This window comes from Chiloscyllium punctatum, chromosome 2 (genome assembly GCF_047496795.1).
Source record: "Chiloscyllium punctatum isolate Juve2018m chromosome 2, sChiPun1.3, whole genome shotgun sequence".
Classification (NCBI taxonomy): domain Eukaryota; kingdom Metazoa; phylum Chordata; class Chondrichthyes; order Orectolobiformes; family Hemiscylliidae; genus Chiloscyllium; species Chiloscyllium punctatum.
This window is the reverse complement of record NC_092740.1, coordinates 63,410,874-63,432,965: the sequence shown is the minus strand read 5'-3', so window position 1 is coordinate 63,432,965 and position 22,092 is coordinate 63,410,874. Positions and strand designations below refer to the sequence as shown.

Sequence of the window (22,092 nt, the reverse complement as noted above, 5' to 3'; positions counted from 1 at the left end):
ATTCCTGATGAAGGGCTTATGCCCGAAACGTCGACTCTCCTGCTCCTCGGATACTGCCTGACATGCTCAAATTTTCCAGTGACATACTTTTCCCACCTAAAGAGAGAGAAGAACAGTTGGAAAGACAAAGGAATAGATTACGATCAGCGTAGAAGAATAAATAGCTAATAATGGGGACTATGAGAGGCTAACAATGAGTTGTGTGTAATACCAGACAATGTGACAACAAGGCCTAGTGTGTGGGCATTGTGATAAGGACATGGGAAAAAGTGCCTCAAATCCTAAAATTGTTGAACTCAATATTGAATCCAGAAGACTGTAGAGTCCCAAGTGGAAAATGAGATGCTGTTCTTCCAGCTTGTGCTGAGCTTTGCTGAAGCACTGCAGCAAGCCCGAGAAAGATGTTGTCCAGGGAACAAGGTGATGTGATGATGTGGCAGGTAACTAGAAGCTCTGGGTCTTTTGCGTGGACTTTGCCCCAAAGCTGTCTGTCGCAAGGAGTTCCAAAGACTCTCAACCCTCAGAAAAAAATTCTCATCACCTCATTCTTGAATTGGTGCCCCTTTATTTAGAGACTATGCTCTCTGGTCTTAGACTCTCTCATGAGGTAAAAATCATGAGCACTTACTCTGTCAAACCTCTTAAGAATCCTATAAGTCTCAATGAGATCACGTCTCATTCTTTTAAATTCCAGTGGGTAAAATTCCAATTTGTTTAACCTTTGCTCATAAGACCATCCCTCCATACCAGGGATTATCCTTTTGAACCTTCTCTGAATTGCCTCCAATGAAATGATATTTTTTCTTAAATAAGGGGATCAAAACTGCTCAAAGTACTCAGACATGGTCTCACCAGCACCTGTACAGCTGCAAGACCTTTCTACTCTTATACTCTAACTCTCTTGAAATAAAGGACCAACATTCCATTAGCCTTCCTGTGTGTTAGCTTTGTGTTTCATGCACAAGTACCCCCAATTCATAGCTATCTGCAATTTCTCTCCATTTACATAATATTCTGTTCTTTCATTTTCCCATCCAAAAAGAACTTAACATTTTTCCCACATGATACTCCATTTGCCAACTTTTTGACCACTTACTAAACCTATCAATGTCTCTCTGTAAACTGTTTGCATTCCTCCCACAACATGCCTTTCCATCTAATTTTGTGTCATCTGCAAATTTGGCGCATTCACTTCCTTCCTCCGAGTCATTAATATATAGTGTGAACAGTTGCTGACCCAACACAATGCCTATGAAAACTTCTTGTTCATAGATTACAAAGGGTTCTTTTTCAGGTTGGCAAAGTACCTTGTCAAACACTGTCTGGAAGTCCAAATACAGTACACCTACTGGTTCCCCTCTATCCGCTCTGGTTGAGACTTTCTCAAAAAACCAAAATTAGTCAGACATGATTTCCCTTTCATGAAACTTTGCTTGATTAAATTACGTTTTTCCAAGTGTTCTGCTGTTACTCCCTTAATAATTGATTTCAATGCTTTTCCAACTATACATTTAATGCTAAACAGCTTAAATTACCTGGTCTTTGCTGCCCTCCCTTTTTGAATAGGGGTGTCACATTCACAGCTTTTTGATCCTCTGGTATTTCTCCAGAAGCCAATGATCTTTAGAAAATTAAACTAATCCATCCACTATCTCTGAGGTAATCTCTTGAAGGATTCTCGGATGCAGAAAATTAGGGGCCAAGAGACTTATTTGCCTTCAGCCCATTAGATTGGCTAGTACAACTTCTTCAGCAATGGTGATGGTACTTAATACTAAAGAATACAGGGGAGGAATTAACAAAGTTCAAAATATTTCCACCATAAAGACCGATGCAAAATAGCTGTTCAACTCCTCTGCCATTTCTTTATGCCCAAAACCATCTCCCAGATTCATTTTTAAGGTGCCTATGTTAATTTGACCTCTCTCTTCCCTTTTATATATTTAAAGGAGCTCATTTACATCAGCTTTTATATTCCTTGCTAGTTTTCCCTCACAGTTTATGCTCGGTCTTTATGATATTTTTTGTCCATCTTTACCAGATTCTGAAGTTACCATAGTCTTTAAGGTTAACACTGAATTTGGCCACCTTGTATACTTTTTCTTTCAACTTAATACTCACCTTAGCTTCCTTGGTTGTCATCCCATTTCCCCCCCTCAGTCGAAGCAAAATATTCAGAGACACAGTAGTTTTACCTCATTCGTCTTTATTCCGGGCCCTGGAAGGAGAGGAAACGATTGCTCGTGTGCACAGAGACATGAGTTCTTGGTCTTTTCTCTTGAACAGCAGTTTCTTAATTAATTATATAGTCATTTTGCAGGGAGGAGCATCCAGATAAGGTAGCATACATAATGATTGGGTGACCATTACAATCAGCGTGTGTCAATAGTAGAGATTAAGACACCTGCTGTTCCACAATAAATGTTCTTAACCTTAACTGGCTTCACATAATGAATACTTTTCACCTTGTTAAACTGAGCTTACATGCTGAATGCTTCCAATATTGTTAAATGGCTCTACATTATGAATGTGCTTCTACTTTGTTAACCCATAACAATGGGGTGCTGGACGCAAGGGTAAACTGCAAGTTCTTATCTGATCTGAGTCATACTCAGCTGAACCTCTTGTTCCACAAAACTCAAAACTTAAACTCTTTCCCTACTGCTCATACCCTATACACATTCTCATGGTTAGTCGTGGTTGGTTCATCCCTCTCTTAGAATCTTCCTTCCTTACTGGAATGTATTTTTTGCTCAGAGTCATGAATGACCTTCTTAACTGTCTGCCACTGTTTGCTTACCGTCATTCCCGCTAATCTATCCACCGAGTTTACTTTAGCCATCTATCTCTGTTTCATTGTAATTCCTTTTATTTAAATTAAATACAGTTGTGTCTCAAAATTTCTCACTCTTAAATTGAATATTGAATTCTATCATGATATGACCACTACTTCCTGAGGTATCTTTCATTTAGAGGTCTTTTGTAAACCTGCCTCATTACCCTTTACCAGATCCAAATTAGCCTGCTCCCTGGTTAGTTCTATGACATATTGTTCTAGCAAACTATTACAATTACACGCTACGAATTCATTGTTGCCGCTACCTTTTCCAATTTGATTAAACCAATCAACATGAAGATTAAAGTCAGTGATATTTATTGCCTTTATTCTTTTTACATGTTGCCATTATTAGCTGATTTATAGTCTTTCCCAGAGTGGCTACAATTTGGAGGTCTGTACACTACTCTTTCCAATGTCTCCTTTGCCTTTTTTTTTAAACCTCTATCGAAATGGACTCCACGTCATCTGAGCTTAGATCATCTCTCACAACTGTTCTCATTTCAATTCCATTTACAATGTTATTCCAACACCTTTTCCATCCCTCCTGCCTCTCCAAAAGGTCAAGTATCCCTGAATGTAAAGCTCCCAGTTTTGATTGCCTTATGGCTATTACTGAAATATGGTTATGAGATCATATGCATTTACTTCGATTTGCACAGTCAGTTCATCTACCTTATTTCGGCAGTTCTATCAATTTTTGTCCAATATTTGATGTTAATTTTAAGAAATGTAGTCATGGATTCTCTGTATCACTGATGTTGTAATTTTGAAACATATCATGTTTCTGATAACACTTTAGGGCTTTTTAGAGCTTATTTGTAATGTTTGTCTTCATTACAGTTCCTCAGTAGCTAGCACATTACAGGAATGGCAGAACCACAAATATAGGTACTTCACAGAGTCTGCACTCGGCTGGCATTTCACGGAGCCACATATAATATGAAACTTTTATTAATGGTCTTGTTTTTTAAAAGCCCACGGTACACATTGTTTGATAAATAATCTTATAACTAATTGTTTCAACTTGGTTCACCACTCCTCCAAATTATGCAGCTTTAAGAAGTAAAGGCTCCCAGTTGTGCTTTATAATAGGAATTGAAAAACATGTCAGCTTATCATTTCTACTAACCAGTCCCTGAAGACAGCTTGATGGTGGCCACCAACAGGTGAAACAGCTAGAATGCTGTTTCTGGTGACTTCAAATCAAAACTACAGAAGAAAGTTTGTGGAAAGATGTTTTAACTCATTGATGTAATTAAACAGAAAATTACAAGTGATGAAACATGTAAAACCCCTGTTTCTTTGATGTCACTTCAAATGCCTGTTTTATGAAATTGTTATAATTATGGAAAATGCAATTTCAATCATGAAATTTGAATGTTGCATTATTAAATTGTGCAGAAGGAATCTTTGGCTATGTAATATTATCTGAGCACCACGAGAACGGTAACTATTAACATAAAGAGACATTTGATAATAATGTCATGCATTGATGTGGTGTAAAAAAAATCTTTGCATAATTTGTATACATCCAAATATGGAAGTTACCCTTAAAATAACAGCTGCATGCCAGTATTTCTTTGAATTTTGCTTTCATTGTTAAAATAATAAACTGAAGAGTTTGATGCCGATCTTACGATTAATTTAAAGACAACTGCAATATTTGTATTGTAAAGGGTGTTGTTTGCTTTGAACGCATGACATGAGACGATTGATTTACAAATAACATGCTTTTTTTATTACCCTTGCTGCACACATTTTCAGAACACGGGTTTGATGTAACAGAAGCTAGCTATTCATGCAATAGGCTTAAGTGTCCAGCAGTATTGATGTTGAACATTTGCACTTCAAGGTTTGATCATGTTCTGGAGGATTGAATCACTGATAAAGCACTAAATGTGTTCGGCATGTGAGCCTCTTAATCCTTGATGCAACAGAGCCACAATAGCATGGATTCTTGCGGGAAGTAGAGGATTACCGTGGATGTATTACTGAACTTTCAACACACACAAGCCCCCAGTGAGTGTACAGAATATGAATGCTAATAAGAAACAACAAGGAGTACTGAACTTGAAGACTGCTGTAAAGAGAAATATGTTGCTGAAGCATTTTGTCTTGCATTCATCAGGATAAGTACAAGTTTGCCAAATTTCAAATAATCATAATTTATGTGATGGGCACCGATTGGCTTGGAAATCTGACCAGCTAAGGTATTGCCATGGAGAAAGCAACAGAGAACTACCATCTTCCCAAGCCGCTGGATAATTCATAAAAAGGGAGAATTTTCGAAAATATTCCTTTTGTTTGGAAAGGATCCCTCCATATAAATGTATGCCATTTCTATCAAGTGCAAATGAGCCATGTTGAAAGCTCAACTGATTATCTTAAATTAGCTTTCAGTGTATTTATTAGCATACGAATTATGGTTTAGCAGAGCTGCTCAATCACAGAATCACATTTAAAAGTAGACTTATTTTTGGTTATGCAAGCAAAGGCTGTTCGAGTATGGTCTACATTCTGCCTTTTACAAACAATCTAAGGATAGGTGAGTAATAACATGCAAAAATAGTCACTTTCAATATTAAAGCAGATTGTGAAAGAGGGAAGTTATTCTTCCTGGTTTACCAAGCAATGAATGAATAAGCTTCAGTGTGTATAAAACAAACTGCTGGGAGTCAAACTGATCTGCCTCACCTTTATGTCCTTTGGTCTTTTATCACTGAACAACTGTAACAGTTAAAAAGACTCCAAAATTACAGCTAAAGTAGTCTTAGAGAGAAAACATCATCCTGTATTGTTCCAGGATTGCATGAGTGTCACCAAGAATGGCTAGGTATTCGATATAATAATAGTGTTAGAATCCTGTTGACTTGCTATTACTTCAGAAAAATAGAATTTTTACTCAATTGTAATTAAGTTGTTCAAACTTCAGATTGAAAAATATTTAACCTTTGGTTGATTCTCCCAGGTAAGAAAAATATAATTAAGCTATTGTCACCATAGGCTATGTTGTGAAATGAAAGATGTACAAGAAAGAAATTACATTGGCGCTATTGCAGAATATTGCCAGGATCCAAAGCCCTTTCAGCATACATTGCCTCAAACATCCCAAATTCCTTCACAGTTATTATAAAGATGGCTGGCTGAAATTAAACACTACAGAATTAAAAGCAAAGGTTTACAATAATTCATTCCTGGGATGTGGAAGTCACTAGTTGGGCTAGTATTTATTGTCCATCATTAAATGCCCTTGAGGTGTGGATGTTGAGCTGCCTTCTTGAAATACTGCAATCCATTTGATTTAGATATACCCACAATACCATTATGAAAGGAATTCTGGTTTGAATTTGGCTGACTTGGTTAGAAGATTAGTTAGACAGTTGGAGACACACTTGGGATAATGGTTACATACTCAATGGTTCAGTGAAGAGTGCAGGAGGCACTTTAGGAGTAACATCACACATACATTAAAGTGAGGTATCAACCTGGTCAAGATATAAAAACAGGACTACTTGCATGTCAAACAGCATAAGCTGCAAATTACAGAGCTAAGTGATTTTTTTTTGTCAAACAGATCAACTTGGAGATAATGAGAACTGCAGATGCTGGAGAGTCAGAGTGGAGCCAGATAAAGCACAGTAGGTCAAGCAGCACAAGTGGAGTAGGGGAGTCGACGTTTCATTAATCAAAGCTTTATAGTCCTGCCATGTCTAGTCACAAATACTGGTGCACAACTAAACAGCACACTGGGGGGGAAGGCAACTCTAAAGACACCCTCATCGTCAATGTTAGGGAGTCCAACACATCAGTAAAACAGAGAAGGCTGAAGCATTCACAACAATCTTCAGCCAGAAATGGTGAGTGGATGATCCATTTTTGCCCCCTCCTGAAGTTGCCTGTTGTCAGCCAATTCAGCTTGCTCTGTGTAACATCAAGAAACGGTTTGAGGTAATGGGCACTGAAAAGGCTATGGATCCTGACAATATTCTGACAATAGGACTAAAGATATGTGCTCCAGAACTTACCATGCCCCTGGACAAGTTGTTTCAGTACAGCTACAACACTGACATCTATCCAACAATGTAGAAAATTGCCCAGGTATGTCTTGTGCACAAAATGCAGAACAAATCAATCCCGTCAATCCACTCTTGACCATCAGTAATGTGATGAAAGGTATCTTCAACAGTGCTAAAAGGTAGCATTTGATTAGCAATAACCTGCTCAGTGACACCGAGTTTATGTTCCACCAAGGCCACTCAGCTCCTGACCTCATTACAGCTTTGGTTCTACCATAGACATAACAGCTGAAATCCAGAGGGGAGGGGTGAGTGACAGCCCTTGACATCAAGGTTGCATTTGGTCAAACATGGTATTAAGGAGTCCAAGCAACAAAAAGTGTCAATAAGTATCGGGGAGTTGGGGGGGGGGGGGGGGGGGGGGGGGAGGGGGGTGTCTGTTCGCTTAATCACACCTGGCATTTAAGAAGATGGCTCTGACTGCTGGAAGTCAATCATCTCAGCTCCAGGACTTCTCTACAAGGATATGATTTGGCGGTCCCAGTGTTGGACTGGGGTCTACGAAGTTAAAAATTACGACACAAGGTTATAGTCCAACAGGTTTATTTGGAAGCACTAGCACTCAGAACACTGCTCCTTCATCAAGTGGTTGTTGAGTACAAGATTGTAAGACACAGAATTTATCAAAAAAGTTTACAATGTACATGCGATACTGGTTAGCAAGGTTAGATCTCACGGAATATGGGTAGAACTTGCCATTTAGATACAGAATTGACTCGAAGGTAGAAGACAGAGATTAGTGGTGGTGTTGCTTTTCAGACTGAAGGCATGTGACCAGTGGTGCGCCACTAGGATCGGTAATTGATTTGTATGTGAACATAGGAGATATAAAGTTAAAAATCACACAACACCAGGTTATAGTCCAACAGGTTTAATTGGAAGCACACAAGCTTTCAGAGCGACGCTCCTTCATCCTGATGATCTCAGATTTCTCCAGTTTCCTCATTTCCCCTCCCCCCACTTTGTCTCAGTCAAATCCCTCGAACTCAGCACCGCCTTCCTAACCTGCAATCTTCTTCCTGACCTCTCCGCCCCCACCCCACTCCGGCCTATCACCCTCACCTTGACCTCCTTCCACCTATCGCATTGCCAACGCCCGTCCCCCAAGTCCCTCCTCCCTACCTTTTATCTTAGCCTGCTGGACACACTTTCCTCATTCCTGAAGAAGGGCTTATGCCCGAAATGTCGATTCTCCTGTTCCTTGGATGCTGCCTGACCTGCTGCGCTTTTCCAGCAACACATTTTCAGCTCTGATCTCCAGCATCTGCAGTCCTCACTTTCTCCTATAGGAGTTGGGAGGTCATGTTGGGGCTGTACATTACATTGGTTAGGTCACTTTTGGAATTTTGCATGCTATTCTGGTCTCCTTCCTATCAGAAGGATGTTGGGAAACTTGAAAGGGTTCAGAAAATAGTTACAAGGATGTTGCCAGGGTTGGAGGAATTGCGCTTTATGGAGAGGCTGAATAGGCTGAAGGTGTTTCCCTAGAGCTTTGGAGGCCGAGGGGTGACCTTATAGAGGTTTATAAAATCATGAGCGGCATGGATAGGGTAAAGAGAAATGTCTTTTCCCCAGAGTGGAGGAGTGCAGATTTAGAGGGCACAGGTTTAGGGTGAGAGGGGAAAGATATAAAAGGGACCTGAGGGTAGTGCATGTATGGAATGAACTGCCAGAGGAAGTGGTGGTGGCTGGTACAATTGCAACATTTCAAAGGCATCTGGGAGAGTATATGTCTCAAAACTCACTGACACTCATCCAGATAGTAGCTTCCTCATATTTAAAAACAATGCAGGCATGTACTTCAAGTGCCATCACAATCAAAGCTACTCACTAAGTGAGTAGCTTCCACCTCACAAGGCTCGAAATTTGAAACAATAGAATAGGATGAGATCATTTTTCTCAGATGATAGAGGTGCCTAGGAGGAAGTGCCATAACCTTACCATCAAAGCCAAGTTATTCTGGAGAAAAAAAAAGTCACCCCTTCAAGAAAAGGAATTCTCATACACAAAAAGCAGATGCTTGCTCAAAATCAATCTGAAACTGATAGATTTTTTGCTAGTTATGGGTATAGATGAAGATTAAGCAAAAGTAGCTAGATGAAATTAGGAACAGATCAGCCATGATTTCATTTTATAGGGCAATGCAGCGCAGTATAGGCCATTCGGTCCTCGATGTTTCACTAACCTGTGGAACAAATGTGAAACCTATCAATCCTACACTATTCCATTTTCATCCATATGTTTATTCAATGACCACATAAATGAACTTAAAACTGGTGAGTCTACTACTGTTACAACAAGGGTGTTCCACGCCTCGACTACTCAGAGTAGAGAAACTACCTCTGACATCTGTCCTATATCTATATCCCCTCATGCTTGTCCTCATCATCCGAGGAAAAAGCCTCTCACTGTCCACCCTACCTAACCCTCTGATTATCTTATATGTCTCAATTAAATCACCTCTCAACCTTCTCTCTAACAAAAACAGCCTCAAGTCCCTCAGCGTCTCCTCATAAAACCTTCCCTCCATACCCAGCAACATCCTAGTAAATCTCCTCTGCACCCTTTCCAAAGCTTCCACATCCTTCCTATAATGCGGTGACCAGAACTGTATGCAATACTCCAAGTGTGGCCACACCAGAGTTCTGTACAGTTGCAGCATGACCTCGTGTTCCAAAACTTAATCCCTGTACCAATAAAAGCTAACACACTGTATGCCTTCTTAACAGCCATATCAACCTGGGTGGCAACTTTCATGGATCTATCTAGACACAGAGTTATCTCTCCTCATCTATATTATGGTGGAACAGGCCCAAGGAGTTGAATGGCCTACTTCAATTTCTATATTTGATTAACAGACAAAATGGACTGAATCTTACAATTTTTGGTTGCGTCAGTTTTATCATTTCTGACAAAGGATTTCACTCCACAAAAGAGTTTTTGTCACCACATCTCAACAAACCCACCTCATCAACTACACATCATAGCTTTTCTCTCATCTAATTCTCGCTCTATTCTGCAACGTATCACTCAGCAGATATCACAGAATAGGTCAGCATCCCTAGTACCAAGGGCCAAAGCACTGACAAACCAAAGTTGCTCTGCATGGTACCTGATATTTGGCACCAAATATAACACACAAGGAAAACGGGCAGGGACAGTGTTCAGGATGGTGCACCCTCTTCCTCTAGGACAACGGAGCTCACAATGCCAGACCATGGAGCCTAGTCCAAAGTCGCCCAAGTCAATGCAGTCTTCAAACATCTCAGAAATGCCCAGGAAAATCAATGACCTTCACCACTACGTCAGCAAGTGCTTCATCTTCTCTCCAACATTGCATACACACTGTCTCTGCTATTGTACCCAACTTTCATCAAGGCTCACACTTGATCACTCTCGCCAATACCTGCAGCATCTTACCCACTCACGGTCACCCACCCAAATCCCTGACACTATTAACCCTGCAAACCCTCTGCGCTGTCTACTCACTCACTCGATACACCTTCCCACTTGCATCAACTGGACCACCCTCCGTAATCTCACCTAATTCCTGCCTCTCTACCATTCTAGGAGGAAAACAAATGCAGCAAGTGTTGTTTGCCGGAAGAATTCTGGATCAGAATTGATGATCTGGAAGCTGAGCTTCAAACACTGCGGCACATCCGGAAAGGGGAGAATTACCTGGACATACATTTTAGGAGGTAATCACACCCAGTAGGTTCAGTAATTCAAAGTCAGTTAGTGACCAAGGACAACAGGATGTGACTGTAAGTGAGGCAGTTAGGGGGATTCTGAATTCAGGAGTGCAGGAGACTCAGCCCTTGACCTTATCCAACAGGCAGGAGATTGTTGCTCCCTGTACAGATGAGGGAAAGGGCTGTGGACAGGATGAGCCAGCTGACCACAGCACCATGGTGCAGTAGGCCATTTAAGAGGGGGAGCAAAAAGACAAGTAGTTGTTATAGGGAATTCTATAATTAGGGAGACAAATAGTATCCTTTGCGAGCCGGATCAGGAGTTCCACATGGTGTGTTGCCTGCCCGATGCCAGGGTGCAGGACATCAGCGACTGGCTTGAAAGGATATTGGAGAGCGGGAGGGGGAAAGCTCCAATTGTTGTGGTCCACATTGGGACTAACAACATAGGTAAGGCTAGGAAGGAGGAACGATTTGGAGATTATCAAGCACAAGGAAGGAAATTGAAGTACAGGTTCTCAAGGGTCATAATCTCTGGATTACTGCCCAAGCCACGTGCCAATTGGCATAGGGATAAGAAAATTAGGGAAGTAAACACATGACTAAGGGATTGATGTGGGAAAGAGGGATTCCATTTCATGGGACATTGGCATCAGTTTTGGAACCGGGGAGACGGTCTCCACCTGAACTGATCTAGAATCAGTGTTCTAGAGAAAAGGATAAATAGGGTCGTCAGTAAGACTTTAAATCTCTGAGTTGGTAGGGATGGGGAAAAAAAAGCTACAGGGAATATGGAGTTAAATGGAAAGATAAGCACCACAATAACATGAGTGCAGGTGGGTTTAAGCTCAAGGCAGACTAGGAATGCAGCAAAAATGAAGGTGCCTTATTAGTTAAGAATGAAATTACATCTATGGTACTGAATGACATAGGGTCAGTGTGGGTGGAGTTGAGGAACCATAAAGGCAAAAAAACCATAATGGAAGTTATGTACAGACCTCCCAACAGTGGTCAGGTCCAGGGGTACCAGGTATACTAGGAAATAGATCGGGCATGTCAGAAAGGAAAGGTCATGCTGTTCATGGGGGACTTCAATATGCAGGTGGACTGGCTGAATAATGTTGCCGGTGAATCCAAAGAAAGGGAAAAGGTTATGATGGAGCCCACAAGGGAGCGGGCTATTCTGGAGTTAGTGCGATGTAATGAGCCAGACTTTAAAAAAGATCTTAAAGTAAGGGAACACTTGGAGGCAATGATCTTAATATGATAGAGTTCAGTCTGCAGTTTTAAAGGGAGAAGGCAAAATCAGATGTAATGGTGTTACAGTTAAATAAAGGTAACTACAGGGTACATGAGAGAGGAACTGACGAAAATAGACTGGAAGCTAAGCCTAGCGGGAAAGACAGGACAGCAACAACGGCAAGAGCGTCTGGGTGTAATTGAGGACACAGTACAGGGGTTCATCCCAAAGAAAAGAAAGTTATCCCGGAGGGAATGAGATAGCCATAACTGACAAAGGAAGTCAGGAGATGTATCAAAGAAAGAGAGAGAGTCTATAAAGTGGCCAAGAGCACTGGGAAATCAGAATTGGGAAGACTACAAAACAAACAGAGGATAACAAAGAGAGAAATAAGGAAGGACAGGATCAAATATGAATGTAGGCTAGCTGGTAATATGAGAAATGATAGTAAAAGTTTCTTTCAATACATAAGAAACAAACAAGAGGCAAAGGTAGACATTGGGTCGCTCCAAATTGATGCAGGAAGGCTAGTGTTGGGAGATGAGTACTTCACATCAGCCTTCACAGTGGAAGACATGAGTAATATCCTAACAATAAAGGAGAGTCAGGAGGTAGAGTTGCGTGTGGTTGCCATCACAAAAGAGAAAGTGCTTAAAAAGCTAAACGGACTAAAAATTGATAAATCTCCTGGCCACGATGGGTTACATCCTAGAGTTCTGAGGGAGGTGGCTGAGTAAATAGTGGAGGCATCGGTTGTGGTCTTTCAAAAATCACTGGAGTCAGGGAAAGTCCCAGATGATTAGAAAGTCTCTGTTGTAACCCCTTTGTTCAACAAAGGATCAAGACAAAATCTGAAAAATTATAGACCGATTAGCCTAACCTCGGTTGTTGGTAAAATTCTAGAATCCATCGTTAAGGATGACATTTCTAAATGCAGGGTTGGATTAGAACAAGTCAGCATGGATTCAGTAAGGGGAGGTCGTGCCTGACAAACTTGATAGAATTTTTTGCAGAGGTAACAAGTAGATTAAACCAGGGAAACCCATTAGATGTTATCTATCCAGACTTCAAAAACACCCTTGATAAGGTGCGTCATGGGAGACTGCTCAGTAAGGTGAGGGCCCATGGTGTTCGAGGCGAGCTATGGCATGGATTGAGGATTTGCTGTCTAAAAAAGGCAGAGAGTTGGGATAAAAGGTTCTTTTTCGGAATGGCAGCTGGTGGCAAGTGGTGTCCCACAGGGTTCAATGTTACGATGGCAGCTGTTTACTTCATATATTAATGGTCTGCATGAATGGACTGGGGGCATTCTGGTGAAGTCTGCCGATGATACGAAGATAGGTACACGGGGAAGTAGTACTGAGAAGATGGGGAGGCTGCAGAAAGATTTATACAGTATAGGAGAGTGGTCCAGGAAATGGCTGATGAAATTCAACGTGAGCAAATGCAAAGTTTTGCACTTTTGAAAAATTCAGGCATGGACTATTTTCTAAACAGTGAGAAAAATGCATAAAGTTGAAATACAAAAGGAACTGGGAGTGCTAGTCCAGCATTCTGTAAAGGTTAACTTGCAGGTTGAGTCTGTGATTAAGAAAGCAAACGTAATGTTGTCATTTATCTAAAGAGGGTTAGAATATAAAAGCAGTGATGTGCTTCTGAGACTTCATAAAGCTCTAGTTAGGCCTCATGTGGAATACTGTGTCCAGTTTTGGGCCCCACACCTCAGGAAGGACACACTGGCACCGGAGCGTGTCCAGCGGAGATTCACACGGATTATCCCTGGAATGGTAGGCCTAACATACGATGAATGGCTGAGGATCCTGGGATTGTATTCATTAGAGTTTAGAAGGTTGAAGGGAGATCTAATAGAAACTTACAAGATAATGCATGGCTTAGAAAGGGTGGATGCTGGGAAGTTGTTTCCATTAGGTGGGGAGACTAGAACCCGTGGGCACAACCTTAGCATTAGAGGGAGTCATTGTTGTGGTTCTGTTCGCCGAGCTGGGAATTTGTGTTGCAGACGTTTCGTCCACTGTCTAGGTGACATTCTCAGTGCTTGGGAGCCTCCTGTGAAGCGCTTCTGTGATCTTTCCTCCGGCATTTGTAGTGGTTTGAATCTGCCGCTTCCGGTTGTCCGTTCCAGCTGTCCGCTGCAGTGCTCGGTATATTGGGTCCAGGTCGATGTGCTTATTGATTGAATCTGTGGATGAGTGCTATGCCTCTAGGAATTCCCTCTTTTCAAGACTCGATGGGCTGAATGGTCTTACATCTACTCCTACATCTTATGGTCTTATAAACAAATTTAATGTATGAGTTTAATATGAATCTTCTTTAGTTCTAGTTTCTCCAGCAGCAGCAAGAGTCTGATATCTCTGGTTGAGGTAGAAGATGCAAAATGGCAAGGCGAGAAAGGGATGCTGAGAACATCCAAGTACACTCTAAGTGAGTTAGCTCTAAGACAGAAAGCAAATCCCGATTCTAATCCAATCACAGGCCAGAAATACAGCCTGGTCCTGTCCATGAACTCCGATCATATGCCTAAGCGCAAAGTTTACTTGTGGCGGCTGGAATAATTGAAATTAGTTCATATTAATGAGGGAAGATCTGCCGTTAATAAGGTTGTTAACAAGCAATAATCTCCCTTAATAAGCAACTCACCGCTGCCTAGCAAGAATCTCACCTCAATGCCCAGAACTTACTTAAAAGATGAGAATTATTCCCAATGTCAAGATAGAGCTCACTGGACATCTTGTATGATTATGCCACATTTCTCTCCATTATCCTGTCAGTTAGGCCTCTAAGTTTCCAAGCAATATATTTTCTTTAAACATATAACTTCCAATGACTCAAAATGTCGACACTGAGGTACACTTCTCCACTCATTTCAGATCATTTTTCTTCAGCTTTAATCATTTGTGATCAAATTAAAGGAGAAAATCAAGGACAAAAAACTTGCCCAAATTTTTTTTCATTCTGACTGTATTTGCTCAGCTTTGTCACCATTGCTTACACCAGATCAAGGGGGGGAAAATTCCGCCCCATATTCTGGTTATACTAGAACTAAAAAAAAACCTTGTTTGTTTATTAAAAAAGTCAAGTATTCATCAACAATGTAACTGAAGATGACCCAAAGGTACTGCACTGTCAGCTGGCTAACTGAACTTACTGTTATGACGTGAATAAAAATCACTTGTCTAAAAATTTCTCTTACTAAACACAACAGCATCGAAACTGATTTAAATGATGTCCACAGAAGAACTTTTAGGCAGGAGGAGAGACTTCCTTCTCTAGTCAGCGAGTATTGGAATGTCCCAAAATCCTATATGAGATTCGGTGGTCATGCTCAAATCAGAGATTAAACTTTGGATATTGAGCCAAATGGGTTAAAAAGACTACAAGCCTTGGAGAGTGGGCTGGACAAGATTTACTAAAACAGTATCAGGAATGAGGGACATGATCTAAGTGAAGAAACCCAGAGTAACTGAGAGGTTTTTGTTGGGTTGAATAAGGATTACCGTTAGAACTACTTGGAGAATTGTTAGAGTGAGCACAGATCTAAGGAAATTGGCAGAAGTGTTTGAGAGAGAGATTAAAGAGGGAAACGCTTTAACAGAACAAATAGTTGTTTTTCAGAAAGCATTGCTGAAAGGTTGGTGGAAGCAGTTTCAATACTAACTTTCAATGGAGAAATGGATAAATAATTGAAGATGAGTAAAACACATAAGCCTTTAGAGAGAGTTTAAAAATGGATTGGAATAGACAGCTTCTTCAAAAGAGCTGAATAGGGTCCAATCTCCTCAGAGATTCAGCAGGTATAAATTTATGTGAGTCACTGAGACAGCTGGCTCTGTTGCACCCATCAAAAACACATCACAAGAACAGGAAACACAATTTAGATCAAGGAATCACAGTGACTATGTTTTGTTTAAAATTTATTGATCATCTATGCTAACTGTCAATCATCTATGGGGAGAAAGTGAGAACTGCGGATGCTGGAGATCAGAGTGGAGAGTGAGGAGCTGGGCGAAGGCAGCGGAGAATGCAATAAGTAGATGGAGGTGGGAGTGAAGGTGATAGGTCAGAGAGGACGGAGCAGCGGATAGGTGGGAAGGATGATGGACAGGTAGAACAGGTCAATGAGGGCTGTGCCAAGTTGGAAGGTTGGATCTGGGTTAAGGTGGAGGGGGACATATGAAAAATCTGGTGAAATTCACATGGTTGGAGGGTCCCAAGGCAGATAATGAGGTCTTCTTCCTCCAGGCATCGGGTGGTAACGGTTTGGCAATGGAAGAGGCCCAGGACCTGCATGTTCTTGGGGAAATGGTGGAGGGGGAGGGGGAGGGGGGTTGAAGTGGTCAGCCATGGGACGGTGGGGTTGTTTCATGCATGTGTCCTTGAGATGCTCCCTGAAGCGTTCCGCAATATGTGTCCTGTCTCCCCAGCAGAGGAGGGGAGACCGGATTGGGAGCAACAGATACAATAACTGATACGTGTGGAAGGGCAGGTAAATCTCTGACGGATGTGGAAGGCTTGTTTGGGGCTTTGGATGGAGGTTGGGGGGGGGGGGGGGGGGGGGGGAAGGGTCTGGGTGCAGCTTTTGCAATTCCTGTAGTGGCAGGGGAAGGTGTTAGGAGGGGAGGGTGGGTTAGCTTGGGGGAGGGGGGGGGTGGGGTGGGGGTGGGTCAGTGGACCTAATAAGGGAGTGTCATAGAGGGAATGGTCTTTACGGAACGCGGATAGAGGTGGAGAGGGAAATATATCCTTGGTGGTGGGGTGTATTTGCAAGTGGCAGAAATGGCAGAGGATGATGTGATTTATTGGGAGATTGGTGGGGTGGAAGGAGAGGGCATCCAGGGAAGTTGAACTGAGAAATAAGAAAGGGATAATCACCTTATTGGGATTGTATTAGAGACCCCCTAATAGTTAGAGGGAAATTGAAAGATGAATTTGTAAGGAGATCTCAGTTATCTGTAAGAATAATAGGGTGGTTATGATAGGGGATTTTAACTTTCCAAACATAGACTGAGACTGTCATAGTGTTAAGTGTTTAGATGGAGAGGAATTTGTTAAATGTGTACACGAAAACTTTCTGATTCAGTATGTGGATGTACCTACTAGAGAAGGTGCAAAACTTGACCTACTCTTGGGAAATAAGGCAGGGCAGGTGACTGAGGTGTCAGTGGGGGAGCACTTTGGGGCCAGCGACCATAATTCCATTTGTTTTAAAATAGCAATGGAAAAGGACAGACTAGATCTAAAAGCTGAAGTTCTAAACTGGAGAAAGGACACAATTTTGACAGTATTAGGCAAGAACTTTCAAAAGCTGATTGGAGGCAGATGTTCGTGGGTAAAGGGATGGCTGCAAAAGGAGAAGCCTTCAGAAGTGAGATAACAAGAGTCCAGAGAAAGTATATTCCTGTTAGGGTGAAAGGGAAGGCTGGTAGGTATAGGGAATGCTGGATGACTAAAGACGTTGAGGGTTTGGTTAGGAAAAAGAAGGGAGCATATGTCAGGTATAGACAGGATATATCAAATGAATCCTTAGAAGAGTATAAAGACAGTAGGAGTATACTCAAGAGGGAAATCAGGAGGGCAAAAAAGGAACATGAGGTAGCTTTGGCAAATAGAATTAAGGAGAATCCAAAGGGTATTTGCAAATGAAGAAATAACAAAAAGGATTGATGAGGGCAGAGCGGTAGACGTGATCTATATGGACTTCAGTAAGGCTTTGGACAATATTTTGGACAAGTTTCCCCATGGGAGACTGGTTAGCAAGGTTAGATCTCATGGAATACAGGGAGAACTAGCCATTTAGATACATAACTGGCTCAAAAGTAGAGGACAGAGGGTGATGGTGGAGGGTTGTGTTTCAGACTGGAGACCTGTGACCAGTGGAGTGCATACAAGGATCACTACTGGGTTCACTACTTTTTGTCATTTATATAAATGATTTGGCTGTGAGTATAAACGGTATACTTGCTAAGTTTGCAGGTGTCAGCAAAATTGGAGGTGCAGTGGACAGCAAAGAAGGTTACCTCAGGTTACAACAGGATCTTGACCAGATGGGCCAATGGGCTGAGGAGTGGCAGATGGAGTTTAATTTAAATGTGAGGAACTGCACTTTAGGAAAGCAAATCTTACCAGGATTTATACACTTAATGGTAAATCCTAGGGAGTATTGCTGAACAAAGAGACCTTGCAGTGCAGTTTCATAGCTCCTTGAAAGTGGAGGCGCAGGTAGATAGGATAATGAAGGCGGTGTTAGGTATACTTTCCTTTATTGGTCAGAGTATTGAGTACAGGAGGTAGAAGGTCATGTTGTGGCTGGATAGGACATTGGTTAGGGAACTTTTAGAATATTGAGTGCAATTCTGATCTCCTTCCTATCAGAAAGATGTTGTGAAACTTGAAAGGATTCAGAAAAGATTTACAAGGACATTGCCAGGGTTGGAGGATTTGAGCTATAGGGAGAGACTGAATAGTTTGGTGCTGTTTTCCCTGGAGCGTCGGAGGCTGAGGGGTGATCTTATAGATGTATATAAAATAATGAAGTGCAGGGACAGGATAAGTAGACAAAGTCTCTCCCTTGGGGTGGGGGAATCCAGAACTAGAGGGCAAAAGTTTAGGGTGCGAGGGAAAGATATAAGAGACACCCAAGGGGAAACTTTTTCACGCAGAGGATGGTACGTGTATGGAATGAGCTGCCAGAGGAAGTGGCGGAGGTTATTACAATTGCAATATTTAAGAGGCACCTGGATGGGTACATGAATAGGAAGGGTTTGGCGGGCTGGGTGCTGGCAGGTGGGACCAGATTGGGCATTGGACCGAATGGGCGATTTGGACCAAAGGGTCTGTTTCCATGCTGTACACCTCTATGACTCTATGACCAGGGGAATTCTGTTCTTGTTGCAGTTGGAGGGGTGGGGCTCGAGGGTGAAGGTGCGGGAAGTGGATGAGATATGCTGGAGGGCATCGTCGGCCATGTGGGAGGGGAAATTGTGGTTTTTGAAGAAGGAAGCCATCTGGAATATGCTGTGGTGGGTCTTTGATGGAGGAGGCCTTCTGGTATGTGTCTCTGAAGATTACGCTCTACCCTCCTCACCAATCTTATCACCTACACCCCTGTGTCGATCGACCTATCACATTGCTAGCTAACTTCCTCCCAGCCCTACGTCCCCTCCTATTTATCTCTCAGCCCCCTTGGCCCACAAAGCCTCATTCCTGATGAAGAGCTTGTGCTCGAAATTTCGCTTCTCCTAATTCTCAGAAGCTGCCTAACGGGCTGTGTTATTACTGCACCATATTCTCGACTGTCAATCATCTACATTAACTGTCCAGTGTTTCCAAAATCTAGAGTAAGCTCCAGCAAACTGCCTGCTTTTCCAGTGTTATTTTCTCACCTGACTCTCTTACTGTCAGATCCATAGAAAGATTGAACAAGGATTCATGATCTTCATAGTTTGGTGATTGTAATTTCCAAATCATTAATTGCAGTTTCATTTGAAGGCCACTAGTGCATGGAAAACATTGTTGTTTTATCATCTGCTCGAATGCCAACAAGGGGGATATAACCTTACAACCAGAGACCAATAGCATGCGTGATTCACACTTGTGAAGAATGTGATGTCGATTGAATTGAGGTTTTGTTGAATCCTGTAATACCATTTGGCAAGGTACTTTGCGAGGTGGAAGACCTGGAAAAATAGTGCACAGAGAACAACCTAGCTCTCAATGCCAGCAAAACCAAGGAACCCATTATTGACTTTTGGCAGGATGTCACTCATGCGCCCCCCTACACATCAACAGCACAGCGGGGGAACGAGTGGACAGTGTCAAGCTCCTGGGAGTGGTCATCCACACCAAGCTTTCTTGAATTCTTCATGTAGCCACACTGGTTACAAAGGCCCAACAACGTCTCTTCTTCCTCAGGCAGCTGAGAAAATTTGGCATGATGGCGAATACCCTTGGCAACTTTTATAGGTGCACCACTGACAGCATTCTGTCCGGATATATCACTATCTGGTATGGCAACTGTACCATTCAAGACTGGAGACAGTTACAGAGAGTGGTGAACTCAGCCTGGACAATCACAAAAGCCAACCTCCAATCTACAGAATCCATCACCAGTCCTACTGTCAAGCCAAGGCCACCAGCATTCTCAAAGATCCATCCCTCCCTGGCAATGTTTTTCTACAACCTCTACCACTGGGGAGAAGGTAGAGATGCCTGAACACATGCACCAGCCAGTTTCAAAACAGTTTCTACCCTACTGTTGTTATAATACTGAATGAACTCACAAACTCTTAACATTCGCCTGTACCTGTGTTTTTGATTTTGCTGCTGGTTACCTATTATTTACTTATGCTGAAAAATGTGTTGCTGGAAAAGCGCAGCAGATCAGGCAGCATCCAAGGAGCAGGAGAATCGACGTTTCGGGCATAAGCCCTTCTTCAGGAATGAAGAAGGTGTGCCAAGCAGGCTAAGATAAAAGGTAGGGAGGAGGGACTTGGGGGAGGGGTGTTGGGAATGCGATAGGTGGAAGGAGGTTAAGGTGACAGTGATAGGCCGGAGAGGGGGTGAGGGTGGAGATGTCGGGAAGAAGATTGTAGGTCAAGAAGGCGGTGCTGAGTCCAAGGGTTGGGACTGAGATAAGGTGGGGGGGGAGGTGAAATGAGGAAGCTGGAGAAATCTGCATTCATCCCTTGTGGTTGGAGGGTTACTAGGCGGAAGATGAGGCGCTCTTCCTCCAGGCGTCGTGTTGCCATGGGTCTGGCGATGGAGGAGGCCAAGGACTTGCATGTCTTTGGCGGAGTGGGAGGGAGAGTTAAAGTGTTCAGCCATGGGGCGGTTGGGTTGGTTGGTGCGGGTGTCTCAGAGGTGTTCTCTGAAACGTTCCGCAAGTAGGCAGCCTGTCTCCCCAATGTAGAGGAGGCTACATTGGGTGCAGCGGATGCAGTAAATGGTGTGTGTGGAGGTGCAGGTGAATTTGTGATGAATATGGAAGGATCCCTTGGGGCTGTGGAGGGAAGTGAGGGGGGAGGTGTGGGCGCAAGTTTTGCATTTCTTGCGGTTGCAGGGGAAGGCGCCGGGAGTGAAGGTTGGGTTGGTGGGGGGTGTGGACCTGATAAGGGAGTTGCGGAGGGAGTGGTCTTTCCGGAACGCTGATAGGGGAGGGGAGGGAAATATATCCTTGATGGTGGGGTCTGTTTGGAGGTGGCGGAAATGACGAAGGATGATATGATGTATCTGGAGGTTGGTGGGGTGGTAGGTGAGGACCAGTGGGGTTCTGCCCTGGTGGCAACTGGAGGGGCAGGGTTCAAGGGCAGAGGAGCAGGAAGTGGAGGAGATGTGGCAGAGAGCATCGTCAACCACATCTGAGGGGAAATTGCGGTCTTTGAAGAAGGAGGCCATCTGGGTTGTTCAGTATTGGAATTGGTCTTCCTGGGAGCAGATGCGGTGGAGGCAAAGGAATTGGGAATATGGGATGGCGTTTTTACAGGGGGCAGAGTGGGAGGAGGTGTAATCTAGGTAGCTGTGGGAGTCAGCCGGTTTATAGAGATAGAAATGGTGAGGTCTAGGAAGGGGAGGGAGGAGTCTGAGACAGTCTAGGTAAATTTGAGGTCGGGGTGGAAAGGGTTAGTAAAGTGGATGAACTGTTCAATCTCCTCGTGGGAGCACAAGGTAGTGCCAATACAGTCATCGATGTAGCGGAGGAAAAGGTGGAGTGTGGTGCCAGTGTAGCTACAGAAGATGGACTGTTCCACATATCCGATGAAGAGGCAGGCATAGCTGGGGCCCATGCGGCTGCCCATGGCTACTCCTTTGGTTTGGATGAAGTGGGAGGATTGGAAAGAGAAATTGTTCAGAGGGAGGACCAGTTCAGTCAGTTGAAGGAGGATGTCAGTGGAGGGGTACTGGTTGGGTCGGCGGGAAAGAAAGAAGCGGAGGGCTTTGAGGCCTTCGTGATCGGGGACGGAGGTGTACAGGGACTGGATGTCCATGGTGAAGATAAGGCGTTGGGGGCCGGGGAAGCGAAAATCATGGAGGAGGTGGAGGGTGTGGGTGATATCCCGAACGTAGGTGGGGAGTTCTTCGACTAAGGGGGACAGGACCGGTGTCGAGAAATGCAGAGATGAGTTCGGTGGGGCAGGAACAGGCTGAGACAATGGGTCGGCCGGGGCAGTCAGGTTTGTGGATTTTGGGCAGGAGGTAGAAACGGGCGGTGCGGGGTTGTGGGACAAT

The 22,092-nt window shown here is 43.1% G+C and overlaps 1 protein-coding gene across 4 annotated transcripts in view; it reads right to left on the bottom strand.

The window, feature by feature from the left end:
- rgmb (repulsive guidance molecule BMP co-receptor b) overlaps positions 1 to 22,092 on the bottom strand; it is a 172,920-nt gene that overhangs the window by 66,171 nt on the left and 84,657 nt on the right. The window contains exon 3 of one of the 4 annotated variants that reach the window (XM_072583534.1): positions 2,122 to 2,218. The exons of 2 other annotated variants lie outside the window; for them this stretch is intronic. In XM_072583534.1, coding sequence (XP_072439635.1) covers positions 2,122 to 2,142 — 21 coding nt within the window. In that variant the 5' untranslated portion in view covers positions 2,143 to 2,218. Of the gene's footprint in view, positions 1 to 2,121; positions 2,219 to 22,092 lie in introns of those variants that run through there. One more of the 4 variants, XM_072583570.1, reaches the window with a different exon arrangement.